Below are 20,881 nucleotides of genomic sequence, written 5' to 3'. Positions count from 1 at the left end.
AGAATGGGTATATAACCACCAATGGGCTCCTTGATAATTATAAGCCTTTAATCAGATGCTGTAGCAAAACAGATCTCCTGTAAGAGCCAGTCAGTTTCAGTCACTCAGAACAGCTATATATAAAAACAATGAAATATAATAACAATTAGAAATCATAGCAACATCTATTAGCTTTCACTGTGAACTGAACTGATGCACTGATCTAGCAATGGAACAAGGGAGCAGGAGCCCTAAATCTCCTCATAATTATACCAATTTTACACTGTTGTAATACCATTGACTTTAATAGAGTTATTTCTGGTCTTCAAGTGGTGTAACTGAGAGAAGAATTAGACAGACTCTGCCCACTAATCTGCACTTGGGAAAGGCACTGCTGCAATTTGCACATCAGTAAAATGATGAGTATTTACTGCACAGAGGTGTTGTAGGTTTAATTAATGATGGCCTAGTCCTGCATTATTTCAGCCCAAAACTTCAGTAAGGCAAGATTTGTTGATTGAAGCCAGCAGGTGTTTTTGGTGTGTAACACATGCACTATTGGTCCCTTACAGCCAGTGTTTTAAACTCAGTTTACAATTTTACAGTCACCGTCAGCAAAATTACTGTTAAAAAAAATCTGGTTTGCAAAAACAATGAAGTGGTTAAATACTAGCATTTGTGCTTGCAAACAATTAAGGGCCTTTTTAAAAAAAAATAGTAGGCCTTTAGTGTTTTTAAAGCACTATAGAAACCTGGAGTATTAATATTAGTAATACTTCTTTGAGTATTATTATTTTTTAACATGAGATGTGGTTTTGAATTTAATGTCATCTGAGTAAACTCAGTATAAAAAAAAGTAGCTAAAACTACGAGAACAGGGTCTTTGGCTCTCACAGAAGACCTTTCCTGGAAAAAGCTTTTGATTTGGATGCACAATTTTTCAAAGCTCTTTGAGGACAAAATAAGGAAATCACATCATCACCGAGTCCTTTCCTGCAAAAAGACATATCTAACAATAACCAGCCATTTCATGCAGGCAGATATTATAGACATAAAGCTTGTTGGATTCCATACAATGACCAAGATGATCTCATGATGATATGCTTGAAACTAAAAATTAGCAAAAAAACCCCATGAAACTTCTATTTTATTTGTATAGGGATGGATTATGTTATTTTACTTAGGTCTGGATATACCTTAATCTCTTAATTTACTTCAGTAGGACTTCCCAGAGGGTGATGCATTGCTCAGTCTAAGTAAGGGCGTCATAATCTGGCTGTTAAAGATCGCATTGAGCTTTCATCTCATAGTCATGTTATTTTGTGTATGTGCTTTAATTTTCTATTTAATGATCATACCATTTTGTCTCTTTATTTTCATTCGGCTGTTAATCATTCCATGTAAAAACATTTTCCTTTTCAGAAGAACAGCTGTGTGACATAGGAGAGTTTCTTTGCGATGATCATGTGACTTGTGTGTCTCAAAATTGGCTATGTGATGGAGAACCCGACTGTCCAGATGATTCAGATGAGTCTTTAGATACCTGTAAGTAAAAAGTACTGCATGTTATCCTTATTTTCCTTTGAAGAGTACAGATAGCTGTACTGTAAAGTCATAAGAGTGGATTTTGGTTTAAAAAAAACCCATCCCACGTGAATCTTTGTACCATGGAGAATAGGTTACACTCAATATGCAGGTGTGAGATGAAAGAACTGGAAGGTGTTTTGCTCAACTGTCATTTTATAATGAACACTATCATCAGAGCATATGTTCCATATTCTCTTACTGATTTAGTAGAATAGCTATAGCCGGCAGAAGCAATGGCAGACAAAGGAAGGGAAATAATGTTTCTTCAAAAAAGGAAAAGAAATTAATAGTGCAACACAATGTCAGAGAGAGGAGCACTGAGACCTCAAAGGAGGGATCAAAGGAGGGAAAGGAAGATGTGAAGGCAAAACATGGAAAAGTGTAATAAGACAAAAGAGGCAAGGTATTTAAAAAAATGAGGGAAAGATTTAATAAAACATGCTTAATCTTAATAAAAACAAATCTTATTTTCTCTGTGACTGAGAGCGGCTGGAGAACAGAGCAGAACCCTTGCAGGCTTCTCAGATTTCTGGACTTGATGAGGTGATATTAAATCTTAATGTTCCCTTGTTTCCTACATTATGAGGAAAATGAGGGAACTTCCTGGTCTGTGTCCCCATGATAATCAGCTCATGTAAAAAAGGATACTGATAAAATGAAATGTTCTTTTTAGTGCAACATAAGAAGCTAGAGATTTGCTTTACCTGCTAAAGGTACAGAAAGTACCATTTATCAAAACAAATCAGGGACTATAAACCTAGTTTTTAAAATCATCGACAGGGAATCTACACATGCTGGTTTGCTATCTGACACTGGACAAGCTACTTAACCTTCCTGTGGTACAGTTTACTCATCTGTAAAAAAGGTATAATAGTTAATTTCTGAGGTTGTTGTGAGGGTTCACTGAGTAATGGTTTGTAAAGCACTTTGACTCCTCAAGGGAAAAAAGCTGTGTATAAGTATGAAGTATTTTTTCGTAATTAGCTGTGACGTGTTCCCTTCCCAATGCATCTTTTTTTCATTTAAAGCTATGCTGGGTTCTTTGGCTGTATTTTAAACATAATTTTGTGCTCACAAAGGAACATCAGTTGCGAAAATGGGCTACAAAAATGACATGCAAAAAATAATTCTTTACAATTTTCCAGTAAAAAGACCTCATGGTTTGGCAGTAAGAGATCAGTCTGGGTGACAGGCACCAGACATATTATGCTAGCAGTGTTGTCTCCTTCTCTCTATTTTATTCACCTGCTGAGGACATCTTCCCTATAGATTTGTTCCCAAATTGTGGTATTAGTATTAATGGGTCCTCGTTTGTCTGTTGAGCCTAGTTTGGCATTTTGAAATGGAATGCCTTGCTCCTTCACGCTGTCCATGCCAAACTCATTCTACTGCATATAAATGTGCATAAATCCCTACCTACTTCTGTTTCCTGACAGTAATTGGCATCAGGAGAAAATCACTCAACTGGTAATAACCGCATACCATTTCTTCTCTTGGGCCGATTCCTCAGCTGATATAAATCGGCATAGCTTTACTGAAGTCAATGGGACTACACCAGTTTACACCGGTTGAGGATGAAACCCTTTCTGTTTCATTAGCATCTTGAAGTGTGAAACAGAATTTTTCCTGCTACTTTGCCTGAACCTACTCTGTACTTGATCATGATTTTTTGCATAGCTGATGCACATAAAGAGAAACATCTTTAACAAGGCCAGGTGAGCCATCTCCAGATTATCAGTGCAACTATCACATTCCACAAAATATTACCTTATCTAAACATATAACATCACAGTTCACTTTTCTAAATAGAACTTATATTGTAGTGTTTGTTTAAGACATAATAAATCTACATACCAAATATTTATGAAGCATATGAGGACTCGAGGGACTGGTGATAAGGATACAGAGCATTTCACTTTGAGTGCAACAGATCACACGTACTTCTGTTTGGTTGTGGCTGAAAGTTGTTACCATTTGGCAGATCTTTAGTGACTTATGCAAGATGAGTTGGTAGAACCAGACAGATACCACTAAAAATTGATCCCAACTAGTGCCCTCGTTAGCAAATTCAATATGGAGTCTAGGATTAAATAGGAATGGAGAACCAACTATGTACTCTCTCATTTAATGCTTAAACCAGCACCTGGTGACTTCATTTGGTGTCGGATCAGGATCAGTGTTTTCCTCAGAAATTGAAATTAGAGGAGATGTTTGAATTTAAAGAAGGGATTGGAAAATGACTAAATTGGCAACAGTGGGATTAAACTAGTTGACCACTGGGACGGAGGAAGGAGGGAGTTCAGGAGGGGGGCCCTCCGTAACAATAGCAAAGGAATGTGACAGACCTGTCCTGTCATTGCCTAAGCTGTTCGCAGTCTGTGGATATGGGACTTTCATCACCAAGCTGTCAGTTTGGTACTTTTCACTAGTGCTAAGTGTACTCTCAAATAGTTTCAAAAAAGAAAAAGCAGATTCTTATAGCAAATCCACTTTTACCCTGTTGTGGTGTTTTAGCAATGATTATTTCTGTTCCCAGAAGAGTTGTTGCTCTGTGTAGTTAAAAAAAAAGCTGGTCCAGTAATTCATAATGAATAATTTATTGAACACATTTTGCTTCTTATCTGTTAGTGAATTGTCCATGAGAGAATTGTATTTTTTTCTAATATATTCTTTCTTTGAAATTATTAACCAAATAATTTCTGCTACTATTTTTGAGCTGTTGAAGGCAATGGATTGATATCAATCTACCTCAGCTGGGGACCCAGCCCACTGCATGTTTCTCTTTTACTGATAGATGGACTTAGACTACATCAAGATTCTGGTGTGAATGCCCACAGAATTTTTGCAATATTTGCTTAAAATTCATTGTTTCCACAAACATTCTTGTCTATAAACTCATTTGCTAGACTATTTGTAGGAAGTAAACGTGGTTGAAGAAAATGCATTTAAAAAAATCCGGTAAATACTCATTAAAGGTTTTCTGCCACATTTGTCCAGCTCTACAAATGACCTTGAGTAATAATGTCTAAATATGACAAAATCTATGCTGTCACCTGTTTGAAGCATGTAGTAAGAATACAAAAACCCAGCAACGCTGAACACATGTGTCCAATTTTAGTATATTTGTCACCTGATAACTGTATATATTTGTATGTATTAGCCTCTGATAACTGTATATATTTGCCTCTCTGAGCAGTTGCTGCCTGATTTGAGATGGAAAATTCACTAACATTGAAATGCCAACTGCCTGTACAATGTTATCATTTCCAGACACAGATTTATGTCCAGTTTGTCCTGTTCGCTTATTGGGTCTCTGCCTAAAATACTCCTCATACATAGAAGACATGAGTCCACCAACAACTACCAATGGCTTTCCAAACCAAATCCAGAGACTTAGATCATGTATCCTATTTTGGGATATTATTTTTTTGTCAGTGATAGTGTCAAAGATACAAAACACTGACATCCAAATGACAAATGTTTTTACTATTTAGACACTTTTTGCATTAGCAACTTCAGGATTTATTTCTGGCTTGCATGTCTCTCTTTCTCTCTCTCTCTCTTTCCTCATTCTCAGAGTCCTCTCTTCCAAAGAGCACCATGCTGAGGAGGGGGAAAAATGAAGTGGAATAGAACCTGATTTCTCTGTGAAACTGCAGGCATCAGGTTCGAAAACAAAACACCCTTCTCCCTTACAAAATTGTTCCGGCAGCTCAGCAGTAGTTCCTGCACAGGGCACTGTTGTCCTCAGGACTCACAGCTGTCCTCTGGCCATGAGGTGGGGGCCTTCACTCCTAAAATGTGGTGTGCAAAGGGGGATTGACGTGTGGTGTAAGCATACACAGAAGTCTCTCAGCATGTGGCTGTAGTCTTTGTTGCCTGTCAGAACTGGCCCTGACTCCAAGCATTGTTCTTAGTTCATGAATATCTTATAGAGCCAAATACACGGTACAGTATCTATACTTATTTCTCTGACAGTGTGCAATAACTCTGCCAATTTTCAATCCATCGTGTTAGCAGTATAAAAATTTGGGAGAACAATTTCATTTATCCCAGCAGAACACAAAGCAGAATCATAGTAGGCCTGAGACAGAGGAACTGTACAGACAATCTTCCTACCTTTCACATTCTTTATAATTTGTTATGCCTTCTCTTCTACCCTAGCATTGTAGATCTTCGTTAAATGACATCTGAATCACTTTCACTGGAAAACAACCAGCTCTATCCACTTTACTTGGGGTGGATAGGTCCTGGTGAGTGAGGATATTATAAGGACCCCAGACTATGTGGTAAATGGTCTGTAGTTCTGGCCCAAAGTACTACTTGATCTTTTTAAGATCCATTATCTCATGAAAAAACGGAGGCAGAAATACATCAACATGCCATTGCATGTAAACCCAATTCCATCTTTTCAATAATATGTAGCAATATTGGCTCTTGAGATATCATATTTTATTAAAATAACATCATTTGCCTTTTCTCCATGCTTCAGTTCTGACTTAATTTTGATGGCCCTATCAGTAGAATTCTGAGTAGTTGAACCTATACTATATATCTTCTAACAGTTGGTTAAAACATTAATTTCTCTAGGATCTTGAGAGAGTATTAGCTTCTAAAATCCATCCTGAAATTGAAGTTTGGGAGCGGAGCAAGAGTTAGCTAATTTTAAAGATTGAATCTCACCTAATTTACTAAATTAGTCTTTTCAATACATTTGTTGTTATTGGAGGTTCAATAGTGAGGTGTCTCAGCAGTGTCACAAAGCTTAAAGAAATATTAATATTGTACCTAAATTGTGACGCTTTCTCCCAGCAAAACTAAGAAGCTATTTGAGCTTTTGCTGCTGCTGAGGTCCTAAACTATAAGGGTGAGAATTTCAAAAATCCTCAAAAAAAAACCCAACAACAACAAAAAACGACAACAAGGAGTCCGGTGGCACCTTAAAGACTAACAGATTCATTTGGGCATAAAATCCCCTGAAAATTCCCAAGTGACTTAAGAGAAAAAATTCCACTGAAAGTCCCATTGACCTAAGTCACTTAATGGGCTTTTGAAAATACCACCCTAAATAATAAAATGGCTTTTGTTTCCAGTTCATGATGAGCTACCATATAATTGCCCATTGAAGGTAAGAGGAGAAAATATTGGACATATCAGGTGATGAAAAGATAGCTTTATATTTTCTTCCCTTAACATCACTGTGTTGTGTAGCTACTCTTGAATGAAGAAACTTATAACATTGAGGAACTATTTATGACCATAGTTTAGCAAGGTACTTAAGCATATGCATAACTTTAAATACATAGGTAGTCCTTCATTTGACATTTGATGTCAGCTGTATTGTATTTAAACAGTCTCTCTGACATTGGTAGGAAAAGAACCACAATGGAGTGTCAAATATGAACATTTAGTTAAATTTTGTGAAATTGCTGATATTCTGTGGAACATTCAATAACAAAAAGAATGAAAATAATAATTTAGTATTAGTACCACACTATAATGTTTGCCTATTTTCCAGTGCAGGGAAAGGCTTTTGGCAGACTAAGACAAGTCTGTTGAGGACTTTTCTAAGGCTTGGTCTACACTAGCAATTTATGTCAGTATAGCTACGTCGCTCAGGGACGCAGAAACACAGTTATACCAACCTAACTCCTAGACAGCACTGTGTTGATGGGAGGGCTTCTCTGGTTGACATAGCTACTGCCTCTTGGAGAGGTGAAGTACCTATGCTGATGGAAGAAGCCCTCCCGTTGGTGTAGGTAGCATCTTCACTGAAGTGCTACAGTGGCTCAGCTGCAGCATTTTAAGTGTAGACCAGCCCTAAGTACTGGTCCTGCTACACTGATCAGAAAGACAATATGCTTCATTCCTGAGCTCCAACACAGCTTCCAGCAGCAGAGGTAGAAGAGGACATCTGTTTGCTAATATTAGAGACAACTTTGCATTTCAAACATTCCTAAAGATGTTAAACTGTTTTATAGACACAGGCATGTTCTTGCATTAGTGAAATAGCTCTCATTGGAAAACTTAAGTGGTGCATTGGCTTTCTGTCCAAGTGGCACATCAGAAAAGGTAGCTGATCTCTTTTTCTTCTAACTTGTCTGAAACTCATACATCATCTGTAAAGGCTGGAGGAATCCAGACATTACTGCTGACACCACTTGTTTCACAGAGTGCTGCGAAATATATAAGTTTTGAAATTAAATATCTAAATTTTGAATAATATAATTTAGTCATGATCGAAAGAAAATGACAAGTTGTGGTTAGGTAAGCAACATTAATTTTCTATGATAGGGAAATCGCATGGGTTCCACATGCTATCTGAACAAAAGAAAAAAAGGGCTGGAGAGTCTGTCTTTACTTTTCCATAGTTTTATTTTTACACTTCTTTGTTTCTAAAACCTACTTTATAATAGTTTTTTCTTAATTTATTGGGTATAACAAGTGACTTTTGTTTGTTCCTTTTTATAAATTCCGGGATGTGAGCACAATTTCAGTGCTGCTTTATTGAGAGAAATACGTAATTAAACACCATAATTAACTGTAGATCTGCACATACTATCTTTAATCATAGGGAAGTATCAAATTTTAAAGATAAATCTGTGCATCCACTGGGCAAGTTATATTATTCCTCCACTATGTAATAACTGATAGATCCAGTCTCTGATTGTTTTAGCAAAAGTAATTGGGCGAAGATTCAAAGGCCAGTTTGAAAATCTGCATATGATTTAGGCCATTTTTACAACGTCATTTGGCATTATTAATTATACATGTAGATATATAAACAGGTCTTTAAAATGTTCAGCTGAGAGACATCCATATACTGTATTGGTTAAACGTGTATTAAGAGGCGATAGGGTCTCAGCACATTGGCTCATTAATCATAATTCACCACTTGCAGATGTACTGCAGGGAGTCTGTGCCCTATTTCAGCCTTACTGAAACCAAATGGCGCCCTAAAAGGGGTATGGAAAAAGCTATATTAATTTATGTTTGTGAAACATTTTGAGATTATTACGTGAAATGCACTCTGGGTAAAATCCAGCTCTTCTCTGTGGGGACACCAGTAGGTTTATGCCCAACTTAAAGCCCACAAATTTAAACACTAGATTTCTACTGACATCCTGCATGATGGATCTTACCCAGAATGTCTTTCATGCAGTGATTGCAAAGTGTTTTATAAACATGCATAAGTGAAGCTTTGCCAAATGGAGAAGATAAGAGTTATAAGAGATCATCCCTTCCACTACTGTAGTCTAGCCACTCAGCTCTAACAGTCAAGGTTTATGCAGCTCCAGTTTCTGTAGTTCATCAGATACATGAATACCCTACAACTTATTGGCCATGAGAGTAAAAAATGCAGCACAATGTGGCCATGGGGAACATCAGCTTTTCTTCTTTTTTGGTACTGGATGATTATCTTGTACATAGGGTTTTTTTAGAGCAGATTTTGAGCAGGGGAGCGGAGATCATAATTTAAATGAATGCTTTTGACAGTGGTCCTCTTACCTAGATTCTAGAAAACACCTAACTACAGTACAAGGGCAGAATGGGGTCCCTAGAGAATAGTGGCAAATACCAAAATTTCAGAATCAATTAAATAACTTTATGGATTAATTGTTTGCTAAATTGACCTCTCTTACACTGAAGTGGTTGTAAATTTAGACATTCAAAAAAGCATTTAACCTGATATATACGTGTACATCTTTTTTTAAAAAAAAATGAGCAAATCAATCTTTTGGAAACTCATAAAAATAATTCATACCTAGACTGAGACTTTGTCATATTTTTAGCCCAAAGCAATTTTATTTTCATGACTAAGCTATAACTCACCAAACAACAAGATTTGTGATGGAAATGCTGGCATAACCTGAACTCTAGCAGTGCTGCCAGGCATTAGGACATGTTTCTTCCATTCTTGTCCACAATATGCCTCCACTAAGATGCTAGTGAAAAGTGCATTTAGCTCAGTGGTTAGGTTCTCTTCCTATCTAAACTTTCTGCTCTATTTCCCTAACCCTTTATTTCCTTCACCTTTTTTCCATCGGTGAACGAAGGGGTTCATGCCCCTAGTTATTAGACATTGGTAGGGGCAGAGCAGGGTGAATATGGGTGGCAGCACAGCAAAAGGCATTCCCCTCTCACATTCTGGGGACCTCCTCCAATACATATAGGAGGAGTTAGTCTCTTGAAGAAATTAGGAGGTGCACAGGAATAGAGCTGTCCCTGAAAAAAGTGCATGTCTTCGCTGGAGAGCCTTAGAAAACAAATTGAGAGGCTCTTGGGCCCCATAAGTTTTTGGAGGCTCATGATTTGCTCACCAATACCAACCTTTCAGGGAACCAACCAACCAACCAACCAACCAATCCCTCCCCCACAAGCCTTAAAATATTTGTTTGTCACTGATAAGCTTTAATTGAACCACCAGCCATGCAATAAACCTAAATAGGGTCCTAGGTCCTATCTTATTTTAATTGTTTTTCTTCTAAATTGATTAGATTTCAAGTCTTTTTAAGTTTTAAGTAAAAAGAAAAGGAGTACTTGTGGCACCTTAGAGACTAACCAATTTATTTGAGCATAAGCTTTCGTGAGCTACAGCTCACTTCATCGGATGCATATGAGCTTATGCTCAAATAAACTGGTTAGTTTCTAAGGTGCCACAAGTACTCCTTTTCTTTTTGCGAATACAGACTAACACGGCTGCTGCTCTGAAACCTGTCATAAGTTTTAAGTGTATCCTAAAGAATCATCTTGATCAAATTCTCCATATAGAATCATAGACATGTAGGGCTGGGAGGGACTCAAGAAGTCATCAAGTCCAGTCCCTGTGCTGAGGCAGGACCAAGTAAACCTAGACCATCCCTGGCAGGCGTTTGTCCAACCTGTTCTTGAATCCCCATCAATGAAGGTTTTTCACAACCTCCAAAGCCTAACAACTCTTATAGTTAGCAAGTTTTTTCTATTATCTAACCTAACTCTCCTTGCTTCTGATTAGTACTTGTCCTTCCTCCAGTAGACATGGAGAATTATTGATTACAGTCCTCTTTATAGAACCCCTTAACATATTTGAAAACTGTTATCAGGTCCCCCCTCAATCTTCTGTTCGCAAGACTAAACATGTCCAGTTTTTTAACTTTTCCTCAGAGGACAGGCTTTCTAAATCTTTTATCATTTTTTTCTCTTTCCTCTGGACTCTTTCTAGTTTGTCCACGTCTTTCTTAAAATGTGATGCCCAGAACTGGACAGTTTACTCTACCTGAGGCCTCACCAGTGCTGAGTAGAGTTATCTGCCATGTTTTACATATGACATTCCTGTTACTACATCACCAGAATATTAGCCTCTTTCACAACTGCGTCACAGTGTCAACTCATTCAGTTTGTGATCCATTATAACCCCCAGATCCCTTTGCAGCAGTATTTCCACCTAACCAGTTATTCCCCATTTTGTAGTTGTGCACTTGATTGTTTTCAAAGTGTAGTACTTTGCACTTGTCTTTATTGAAATTCATCTTGCTAAGTTCAGACCAATTCTCCAATTTGTCAAGGTCATTTTGAATCCTAGCCCTGTCCTCCAAAGTGTGTACAACCTCTACCAGCTTGGTTTCATCTGCACATTTTATAAGCATATTCTCCATTCAGTTATCCAAGACAGTTAATAATATGATTCATAGAATCACAGAATATCAGAGTTGAAAGGGACCTCAGGAGGTCATCTAGTCCACCCCCCTGTTCAAAGCAGGACCAATCCCCAACTAAATCATCCCAGCCAGGCCTTTGTCAAGCCTGACCTTAAAAATATCTAAGGAAGGAGGTTCCACCACCTCCCTAGATAACGCATTCCAGTGTTTCACCACCCTCCTAGTGAAAAAGTTTTTCCTAATATCCAACCTAAACCTCCCCCACTGCAACTTGAGACCATTACTCCTTGTTCTGTCATCAGCTACCACTGAGAACAGTCTAGAGCCATCCTCTTTGGAACCCCCTTTCAGGTAGTTGAAAGCAGCTATCAAATCCCCCCTAATTCTTCTCTTCCGCAGACTAAACAATCCCAGTTCCCTCAGCCTCTCCTCATAAGTCATGTGTTCCAGTCCCCTAATCATTTTTGTTGCCCTCTGCTGGACTCTTTCCAATTTTTCCACATCCTTCTTATAGTGTGGGGCCCAAAACTGGACACAGTACTCCAGATGAGGCCTCACCAATGTTGAATAGAGGGGAACGATCACGTCCCTCGATCTGCTGGCAATGCCCCTACGTGCACAGCCCAAAATGCCACTGGCCTTCTTGGCAACAAGGGCACACTGTTGACTCATATCCAGCTTCTCGTCCACTGTAACACCTAAGTCCTTTTCTGCAGAATTGCTGCCGAGCCATTCGGTCCCTAGTCTGTAGTGGTGCATGGGGTTCTTCCGTCCTAAGTGCAGGACTCTGCACTTGTCCTTGTTGAACCTCATCAGATTTCTTTTGGCCCAATCCTCTAATTTGTCTAGGGCCCTCTGTATCCTATCCCTACCCTCCAGCATATCTACCTCTCCTCCCAGTTTAGTGTCATCTGCAAACTTGCTGAGGGTGCAATCCGCACCATCCTCCAGATTATTTACGAAGATATTGAACAAAACTGGCCCGAGGACCGACTCTTGGGGCACTCCACTTGATACTGGCTGCCAACTAGACATGGAGCCAATGATCACTACCTGTTGAGCCCGACAATCTAGCCAACTTTCTATCCACCTTATAGTCCATTCACCCAGCCCATACTTCTTTAACTTGCTGGCAAGAATACTGTGGGAGACCATGTCAAAAGCTTTGCTAAAGTCAAGGAACAACACGTCCACCACTTTCCCCTCATCCACAGAGCCAGTTATCTCGTCATAGAAGGCAATTAGATTAGTCAGGCATGACTTGCCCTTAGTGAATCCATGCGGACTGTTCCTGATCACTTTCCTCTCCTCTAAGTGCTTCAGAATTGATTCCTTGAGGACCTGCTCCATGATTTTTCCAGGGACTGAGGTGAGGCTGACTGGCCTGGTAGTACCAATTGAGTAGTTCCGATCCCAGAACTGAACTAGTGTGACTGCATTAGATAAGTCCTCCCAGTTTGACAACAAATCACTGATAACTGTTATTTTTGAGTATGGTATCTCAACCAGTTGTGCACCCACCTTATTGTAATGTAATCTAGAAACCATTTCTCTAAGGCTGATCTATGCACTGTGGTTCAGTAATATTGGATAGGATTGGGTTATGCTGTGGGAGAGAGTGGGCACGCCCACTCAAAAAATGCAACTGTTTATTCTGCGTCTTCCAGTGTTCATCTCTTCTGAAGCTAGGAATAAGCTTGCTGGTTGTCAGGCAGCTGTTGCTGTGTGCAGTTCTTGCCATCTGTGTGGCTGTGACATCTGCTACATAAGGAATACTCGTGTGATTGCTAATAGTAGAGGTGATTGTCCTACATAGCCTGAATGTCTCTGTCAGTGCCTGCCTGCCGAGCCCAACCCAAAGTTTGCAGTGCTGGTACTGGAAGGGAGCTTTTTCATGCTCATTCTTTTCTAATTCCTATGTCATGTCCATCACCGTAGTATCTGAGCCTTGAACCTCATTTCTCTTCCAACCCACCACTACCACTCCACCACACAAGGGACATTTGCTCCTTCCATACACCCTGACTTAATCCCCCCCCGCCCCAACATGCAAGCTGTGGAAGACCCAAACCTTTCAGGAACCAAAGGGTTTCCCATCACCAGAAAGGACTGGTTTCCCTCCTAACCAACTAGCCCACGTCCAGATTCCAGAGGATGGATCTAACTGATACCATCATTGCTGCTATAGGGAACAGTGCCTCAAGATGTACTGGGGAGGAGAATGCATGCTGAGCTGAAAAGGTGGGACTATAAGGACTGAGGGATTAGCCAATTGATAGTGAGAGGAGTGTGGTACTGATGGATGCTTTTGTAGTTTGAAGAGTATGGACTGGATTTTTTTTTATGAGGCAGAGTATTTTGCACAGTGAATTTAACCTGTATGACTGACTGACTGCACAATATTTTTGTGAGAGCTCCTTATTATAAGCTTAGCAGCACCTCTCCTTCCCCATTTCTTCTCTTGCCTTCCTCTCCTTTCATTATTAGCATGTCCAATTTAATCTGTCCCTGGTGTTTTTTCTCTCCATTTCCATTCGTTCTGTTCTCCTCCCATTCCCCACTTCTTTCTAACTCTTCCAACCAATGTTCCCTCTAATTTTTGACAGGCCGTGTGCCCAAAAAATTTCTTCTGTGCAAATTGTTGTGCTTTTGTGCAAATTGTTGTGTGCGCGATGTTTCGCTGTGTGCGCGGGGTTTAGGATCTGTGTGCGCACGCACATGCACACAGCTTAGAGGAAACAGTGCTTCCAACCCTTCCAGTGCCTTCCTCCTCCTCCTCTGTCTGTCCCCTTTGCTTTTGCTTTGAGCTCCAGCCCTCACTTTTGCTTTCTATCCTCCTTCTGTCTCTATCCTTTTCCCCCTCCTTTTTAGCTTGTCATCTTCTCTCCCTTTTATTCCTCATTCATACTCTACTCCTCTTCCTCCTAGGTTTCTCTCTCTCTCTCGCTCTCTCCCTCTGTGGTTCTCCTCTTAGCTTATTCCCTATCACCCCCACATTTTATCCTTTCCTTCGATACATGTCCCCATTCTTACTTCCCATTTTATCACCTCTCCCTTAACAATAATCGGTCCTTTGCTATCCATCCCTCATTTGGGAGTGTTAGAAATGGTTCTGCCCTACTGCTGGGTTTGAACAGTCTTCATCAAGAGAAGAGATTTGAGGAGACTGAGGGAGATTTCAACTCAATCTGGAGGATTTGTGTGATAGTGGTGATTATTTGGGTACACACACATTTCCTAGCAGGCACCATTTTGGTAAAATTGCTTTGGGGGCGGGGAAAACTACTGCACAACATTATCTATTATTTACATGATTTTAACATTTTAAAACATTTTTTAAAAGTTACAATTAGATAACACAGGCAAAGCCCTTTTTGACGTTGCTGGTCCAGATGATTATATAGCTTTTGCAACACATGGATTTACAAAATTACAATAATCCTATATAGTAAACTTCTTGCTGAAAGGCTGTTGCCTGAGATGATGCCACTTTACCTTGGACCCCAGTTGCACTGAAACCCATTACAAATGCTCTTATTATAATAATGGCATGTTTGGCCTTTAGACACTGCACTAAAAAGATGCAGTATATTTAAATAGTGTCTCAGTATTCTTTATTTGGCACTTGAAAATATGTTGAAGTATAATAACTTGTTTTTCCTCTCAGAATTACTGATGAAAACCATTGTCATTCACAAGCAGGTGGCGTTCTGGAAGAAGTGTGAAATTGCTCTTTTTAAAAGCAGAGTTGTGATTTAAAATAAGGATTCAGATGTTTTATTAGCCATACAGCGCAAAGCCATTTTAGTCAGCAAAAGAGCACTTTACTATGGACTGAGAAATAATGCAAGACAAAAGCACTTATTCAGTGTATAACATATATCTATGAAAAAGTACTTAACTCGCTATATCGTCAGTCTGGATTCAACTGAAATACAGTTTAGCCCTTTTAGCAAGGCAGCTGAAGTGTACCAATAGGAAATGTCAACAGAACTTCTTTCTAAATATATCCTGTTAGGATTTAGTTCTTAATTGTTAACTTGTGGATATATGGGCCTGACCCTTAAAATCTTTACATACATTAGCACTAGTACTTAGCTACGTGTGAGTAGGTGAAATATACAGCAGAAATGTCACAAGGTCTACAGTCCACTTAAGATGCTGTTCTAGCAGTGTATGACATGAGGGTACAGGAGTCTGTCAATGCATTGTACATTGCACCATTGGGGCCAAAGACCCAGATCCTCAAAGATAGTTAGGAGCCTAGCTCTCATTAATCTCAATGGGAGTTAGGCATCTAAACACCTTTTGAGGAGCTGGGCCTAAATTCTCAAAATAGGTCTGAAGTGGTATTTAAGCCTTGGGCTGGCCTTCTGCCCAATCTGAAATTAATTTTATTTGTAATGAGTAAAGTGGACTCATGCAAGTGAATGTGTACAGGATGGCCTCCAAAATATGGTGTATAAATTGGCCTTACTGATTCTTTTGGCATCCTTGGCTTTCTGGATTCTTATAAGAGGTAAATCAACTTCAAATATGTTTCACAATCCAAAGAAACAGGTAATATCAACTATAAAAAGCAGATTCCTATAGTACAGTGGCATGGCTAGATATATTAGTAGTGAGAAGTAATATGATGATTGTTTTACTTATTCTGTATTATAATAAAACTGGGAAAAAATCAGTCTGAAGGTCCTGATCCAAAGCACATTGAATTCAATGGGACTATTCAGTGAAGGAGGCTGATAAGGATAGGTTTGTAACTATTATGACATGTTTAAATTAATAGTAGAGTTTACTAGGAGGTTGGATTTAACAAACACTGAAGTTCAACAATATGTACTTCCTCCCTGAAAATAAGGTAATTTACTTTAACAGATTTATTTTCACATTTGACTCTTAATCCAATAACATAGAGCTTGGTTTCTGCATCAGAATCAGTTTCTCTAGATTGTGTGCATGCGTGTGTGTGTGTGTGTGTGTGTGTGTGTGTGTTAGGTTCCTGTAGAGCCAAATCTCACTCCCCTTTCTAATGCTAGCAGTCCCATGGATTTCAAGGGGTCTACTTTGGCGAGTAAGGCAGTATAATTTGCCATTTGTGTATTGACAAAATTTCATTAGTCTTACATTATTCATAAAACTTTTGTGGGGATAGGAAAATCCAACAAGCCCTCATTCCCAACACTTTATTCTGGATATTGGTGGAACGTATGGGACAATACAAGAAGATTCTTAAAGTGTGAAATTAAATTCTTAAAGAAGATGAAACCTCTAAAATAGCTAAAACATTACCCCAAAAACAAACAGTGCAATTGATCCTACTTAATTACATGCTTAATAAGTTTATACCATTGTAAAGCACTCTGACTATGTATTAATCCATTTCATATTCGCAGACTTAAACCTTGTTATTTGCTTTGCATCTCATCATTACCATGAACATAAAATTAGTATTCTTAGAATTTTTATAGTATTATTTCCATATAAAATGAGGAAAGGACTAATATATGAATGCTAAGCAGCTCATTAATGTGGTTTGTAATACATCTATTCATGATAAAAGCAGCTGAGAAGTGCAGATATAAAATAGTACTTCAGTGCTAGAGTATATCTAAGATTAGAAGAATCATGCTTTGGATAATAAATACTTTGGGGAAAACAGTCTTAAATACAAATAAAATCAAAGCAAGTGCTTTGTATGCTTAATTAAATACACTAACAGACAGCATTCATTTCAGCTAAATAATTACTATATTATTGGCATTGACCACCTGTAATTTTTCATGATAAAAACTATCATGGAAATTAATGGGGTGGTTTCATCTTCAGAGACAAAAAAATTACATCTAAATGGTATTAAGGACCCGTTCCTTTTTTTCTGGCATTAGAATAAAAATTCAGTTAGTGACTGAATCCCTGAGCATAGAATTTGATATGGAAGTAGAAAGCTGTGTGTTGGGCCAAGACCCCCAATCCTTCAATGAGCTCTTCACAGGCTGGCCACTGTGCCTGTACAGAACCCTAGTGAGGTCAGTGTGACTCGGTGTGGGTGCAAGATTCTACCTACATAGAGAACATTGCTGGACTGAGGCCCATATTTGGGAAGATACGTTGCTAACTGAAATTCAGTTCTTTGGGTTCAATTCATCCTAACTTTGATTTATATTTTGATATAGTTTTGGTTTGTTTTTTCTTTAACTGATCCATGAGTTTCTTCTTCTGTTATTACTGTATTAAAATAGAGTAGCTGGACTGTCGTTTAAACTACGTTTTCCATTAAGTTATGTGAGTTTCAGATTCAATCTTCTGAACCTATTCGTCTAAAAAATATGAAGACTCTCATTTCACTAGTTTTCTCTTATAGTTATAGGAGAGTCAGATCTGGCTCTTGAGCTTTGCTTAGTTACTACATTGAAGGGGAGACACGTAGATAAAAAGACAGATCAGTTCTATAGGTAATTACACGTTGATGTCAATAAATGCAATTTTGATCTTTCAAATATATGAATTGATGCTTTGCATGCACAGGACTGATTCTGGATTTTGATGATTTATGTAATATTTTCTTATGTAAAAAAAATACATGTTCCATTCACAGTGAAACACAGCACCACACGCAATCTATAGGGCTTGGTACTACCGCCTTTCACTGATAAAAGAAGTGCAGATAGGCAAAATGCTGACCTGGAGCGTGTGGGCTGAAATCCTGGTTCTGGTAAAGTCATTGGCAGGATTTCACCCTCAGCTTTTGCAGGGAGACTTGAGGAGAAATGTTCGTAGTGTACAACACCATGAATCAACTTTCACACGCACAGGGAGAAATATGCACCTCTGCAGCGGATCAGTGCAAGGCTATTGCACAACATTTTTTGTCTTATGCTGATGGTCTAAGTGGGACTTAATTGGTGAATAGACATTGTGCTGGCCCGCTGCAGAGGGGTGAATTACATCCCTGGTGAAAGGAACACCCATGAGTCGTTGGGTCTGGGGCTGAAGATATTACCTGGTCAACAAAGTGGCCCCACATCATTTTCCAAAGTAAAAATACAGATGATCAAGAACATTAGGCAAAGATATCTAACCTCTTGCTGTCAACGTTCTGAAAGAATTATATTTTTTAATCTGTCTCCATAGATAGCAGGAAAAGGATTACTAGTAGAAAATTAGTATAGAACTGGCAATATTTGCATAAAATATATCTTACATGGCCTGGAGTTAAACACATTTCTTTTAAAAAAAATCAATATTTCGGAGTATCCCCTTTTCAATTCTGAACAGCAGAGAGCATAGGAATGCAAAACTATAAACTTTTATGTCTGCAACCATAACAAGATTTATTTTGAATGAGTTCAGTTAAAAAAAAAAAGCCAAGTGATTTCCGTGGGCAGGTGATAGATTAAAATGATGCATGTAGTGTTCCTTGACCTTTGAGACTTGGCCTCTTTATTTTTGGGTTGATGCTGTCAGGCACAATACCCAGAAAGCTGAGAGCACACGAGAGTTCAGACAGCTCATATCTGTATTGCAGACACAAGTTAGTAAAATCAGTAATACATAAAATAAAGCAGCAAAAAATGGAGCAGTCTATTTAATAACTTAAATGAGGGCTCTGGAAGAAGAATAGCTAAAGAACATTTCCTGGCCTCAGGAAGGACGCTGCAGAGGAAAGGGTGATCTGATCTGATCTGATCCTGAGTCCAACAGTAACACACAAAAGTTTGACACAAGCCACGCAGCCTCTACGCTTCAAGCTTTTCCCGAATCACCAAATTTCTGCCAGATATCGACATATACAACCCTAGAGCTGTGATCTACCTACACATAACTAACCTGCCAGATTTCTGCTTGGGGAGAGCTTACCAACAGTTCAGCTGCTGGAGTCATGGCCATGTCACTGCACACTCTCCTTGACAGTGAGGCTAGAAAATAGACACAGGCTTTGGCTCCAGACCTCATGTCCAAAGTTCGGATCCACATCTTGCACATAACCTGTCTTCTTACATCAAATTTTTTTGCTCTGGACTCTCTAATGAACATAGGACCAAACTTGCAAGGGGCTGTGCACTTCCTGTGAGGTGGAAGCATCTGAACCTCCCTCTGAATTCAGTGGGAGATGAGAAAAGCTAGTATGCGGCAGGAGAGGGTGTGTCAAAGCTAGAGAGCCTCTAGTTAACTTGTGTCTTTTGTGACGGTATTTCAATTAGCTCAAAGCATAGAAAGCTTTATATAATCTTTTCTGTGGCTTTTTCCTTGGTTGGAGACACTACATCTCACATTCACTTACCATAGGGATTTTTTACGCTACACTGGTTTACATTTACACCCACTTTAAGGCCTCTTTCTGCTGGCAGAGGAGTGTTAAAGGCCAGTGGTATAAATGAGATTCATGCCTTTTTTTTAATCCTGCTCTGCTTCCTGGATGCTCCTTTTAAATTAAATATTCTTTGTAAAGATGAAGACTATGGCACAAAAGCCTCATACCGTATTCTGTAATGACCCTGCATTTGTAAACTGCGTATAGTGCCCAGTTTTCAAATATGGGCCCCTTTAAAGGACAGCCATATGATAGATGTGGACATTCTAATAAGGATGTTTGATGCCTGAGCCCTTATATGAAGCTGGAATTATATTTATCAGATCCTTATATGCCTACTGGAATAGGTGTATGATAAACTCTAATTAAGGGAGGAAGGTCTCGGCATGAAACAGATCATACCTAATCACCACATTACACATTGAGCAATTGTATTACAATATGAAAAGGAGTACTTGTGGCACCTTAGAGACTAACCAATTTATTTGAGCATGAGCTTTCGTGAGCTACAGCTCACTTCATCGGATGCATACTGTGGAAACTGCAGAAGACATTATATACACAGAGACCATGAAACAATACCTCCTCCCACCCCACTCTCCTGCTGGTAATAGCTTATCTAAAGTGATCATCAAGTTGGGCCATTTCCAGCACAAATCCAGGTTTTCTCACCCTCCGCCCCCCCTCCACACAAACTCACTCTCCTGCTGGTAATAGCCCATCCAAAGTGACCACTCTCTTCACAATGTGTATGATAATCAAGGTGGGCCATTTCCTGCACAAATCCAGGTTCTCTCACCCCCTCACCCCCCTCCAAAAACCACACACACAAACTCACTCTCCTGCTGGTAATAGCCTATCCAAAGTGACCACTCTCCTTACAACGTGCATGAAAATGAAGGTGGGCCATTTCCAGCACAAATACAGGTTTTCTCACACCCCCCCCTTTCCAAAAAACACACACACACAAACTCACTCTCCTGCTGGTAATAGCCTATCCAAAGTGACCACTCTCCTTACAACGTGCATGATAATCAAGGTGGGCCATTTCCAGCACAAATCCAGGTTTTTTCACCCCCCCACCCCCATACACACACAAACTCACTCTCCTGCTGGTAATAGCTCATCCAAAGTGACCACTCTCCCTACAATGTGCATGATAATCAAGGTGGGCCATTTCCAGCACAAATCCAGGTTTTCTCACCCCCTCCCCCCAACACACACACAAACTCACTCTCCTGCTGGCAATAGCTCATCCAAACTGACCACTCTCCCCACAATGTGCATGACAATCAAGGTGGGCCATTTCCAGCATAAATCCAAGTTTAACCAGAACGTCTGGGGTCACTTTGGATAAGCTATT

At 39.2% G+C, this 20,881-nt stretch overlaps 1 protein-coding gene across 1 annotated transcript in view; it reads left to right on the top strand.

Annotated features, from left to right (window-relative positions):
• Window positions 1-20,881, top strand: part of LRP1B (LDL receptor related protein 1B) — a 1,293,242-nt gene that overhangs the window by 241,397 nt on the left and 1,030,964 nt on the right. The window contains 1 exon segment of the mRNA XM_043525164.1: window positions 1,402-1,524. Within this exon segment, the coding sequence (XP_043381099.1) occupies window positions 1,402-1,524 (123 nt within the window).

The sequence above is a fragment of the Chelonia mydas genome, chromosome 11, assembly GCF_015237465.2.
Source record: "Chelonia mydas isolate rCheMyd1 chromosome 11, rCheMyd1.pri.v2, whole genome shotgun sequence".
In the NCBI taxonomy this organism is placed as follows: Eukaryota; Metazoa; Chordata; order Testudines; family Cheloniidae; genus Chelonia; species Chelonia mydas.
The sequence above is the reverse complement of the archived record's forward strand: the minus strand, read 5'-3'. Positions and strand labels throughout refer to the sequence as shown.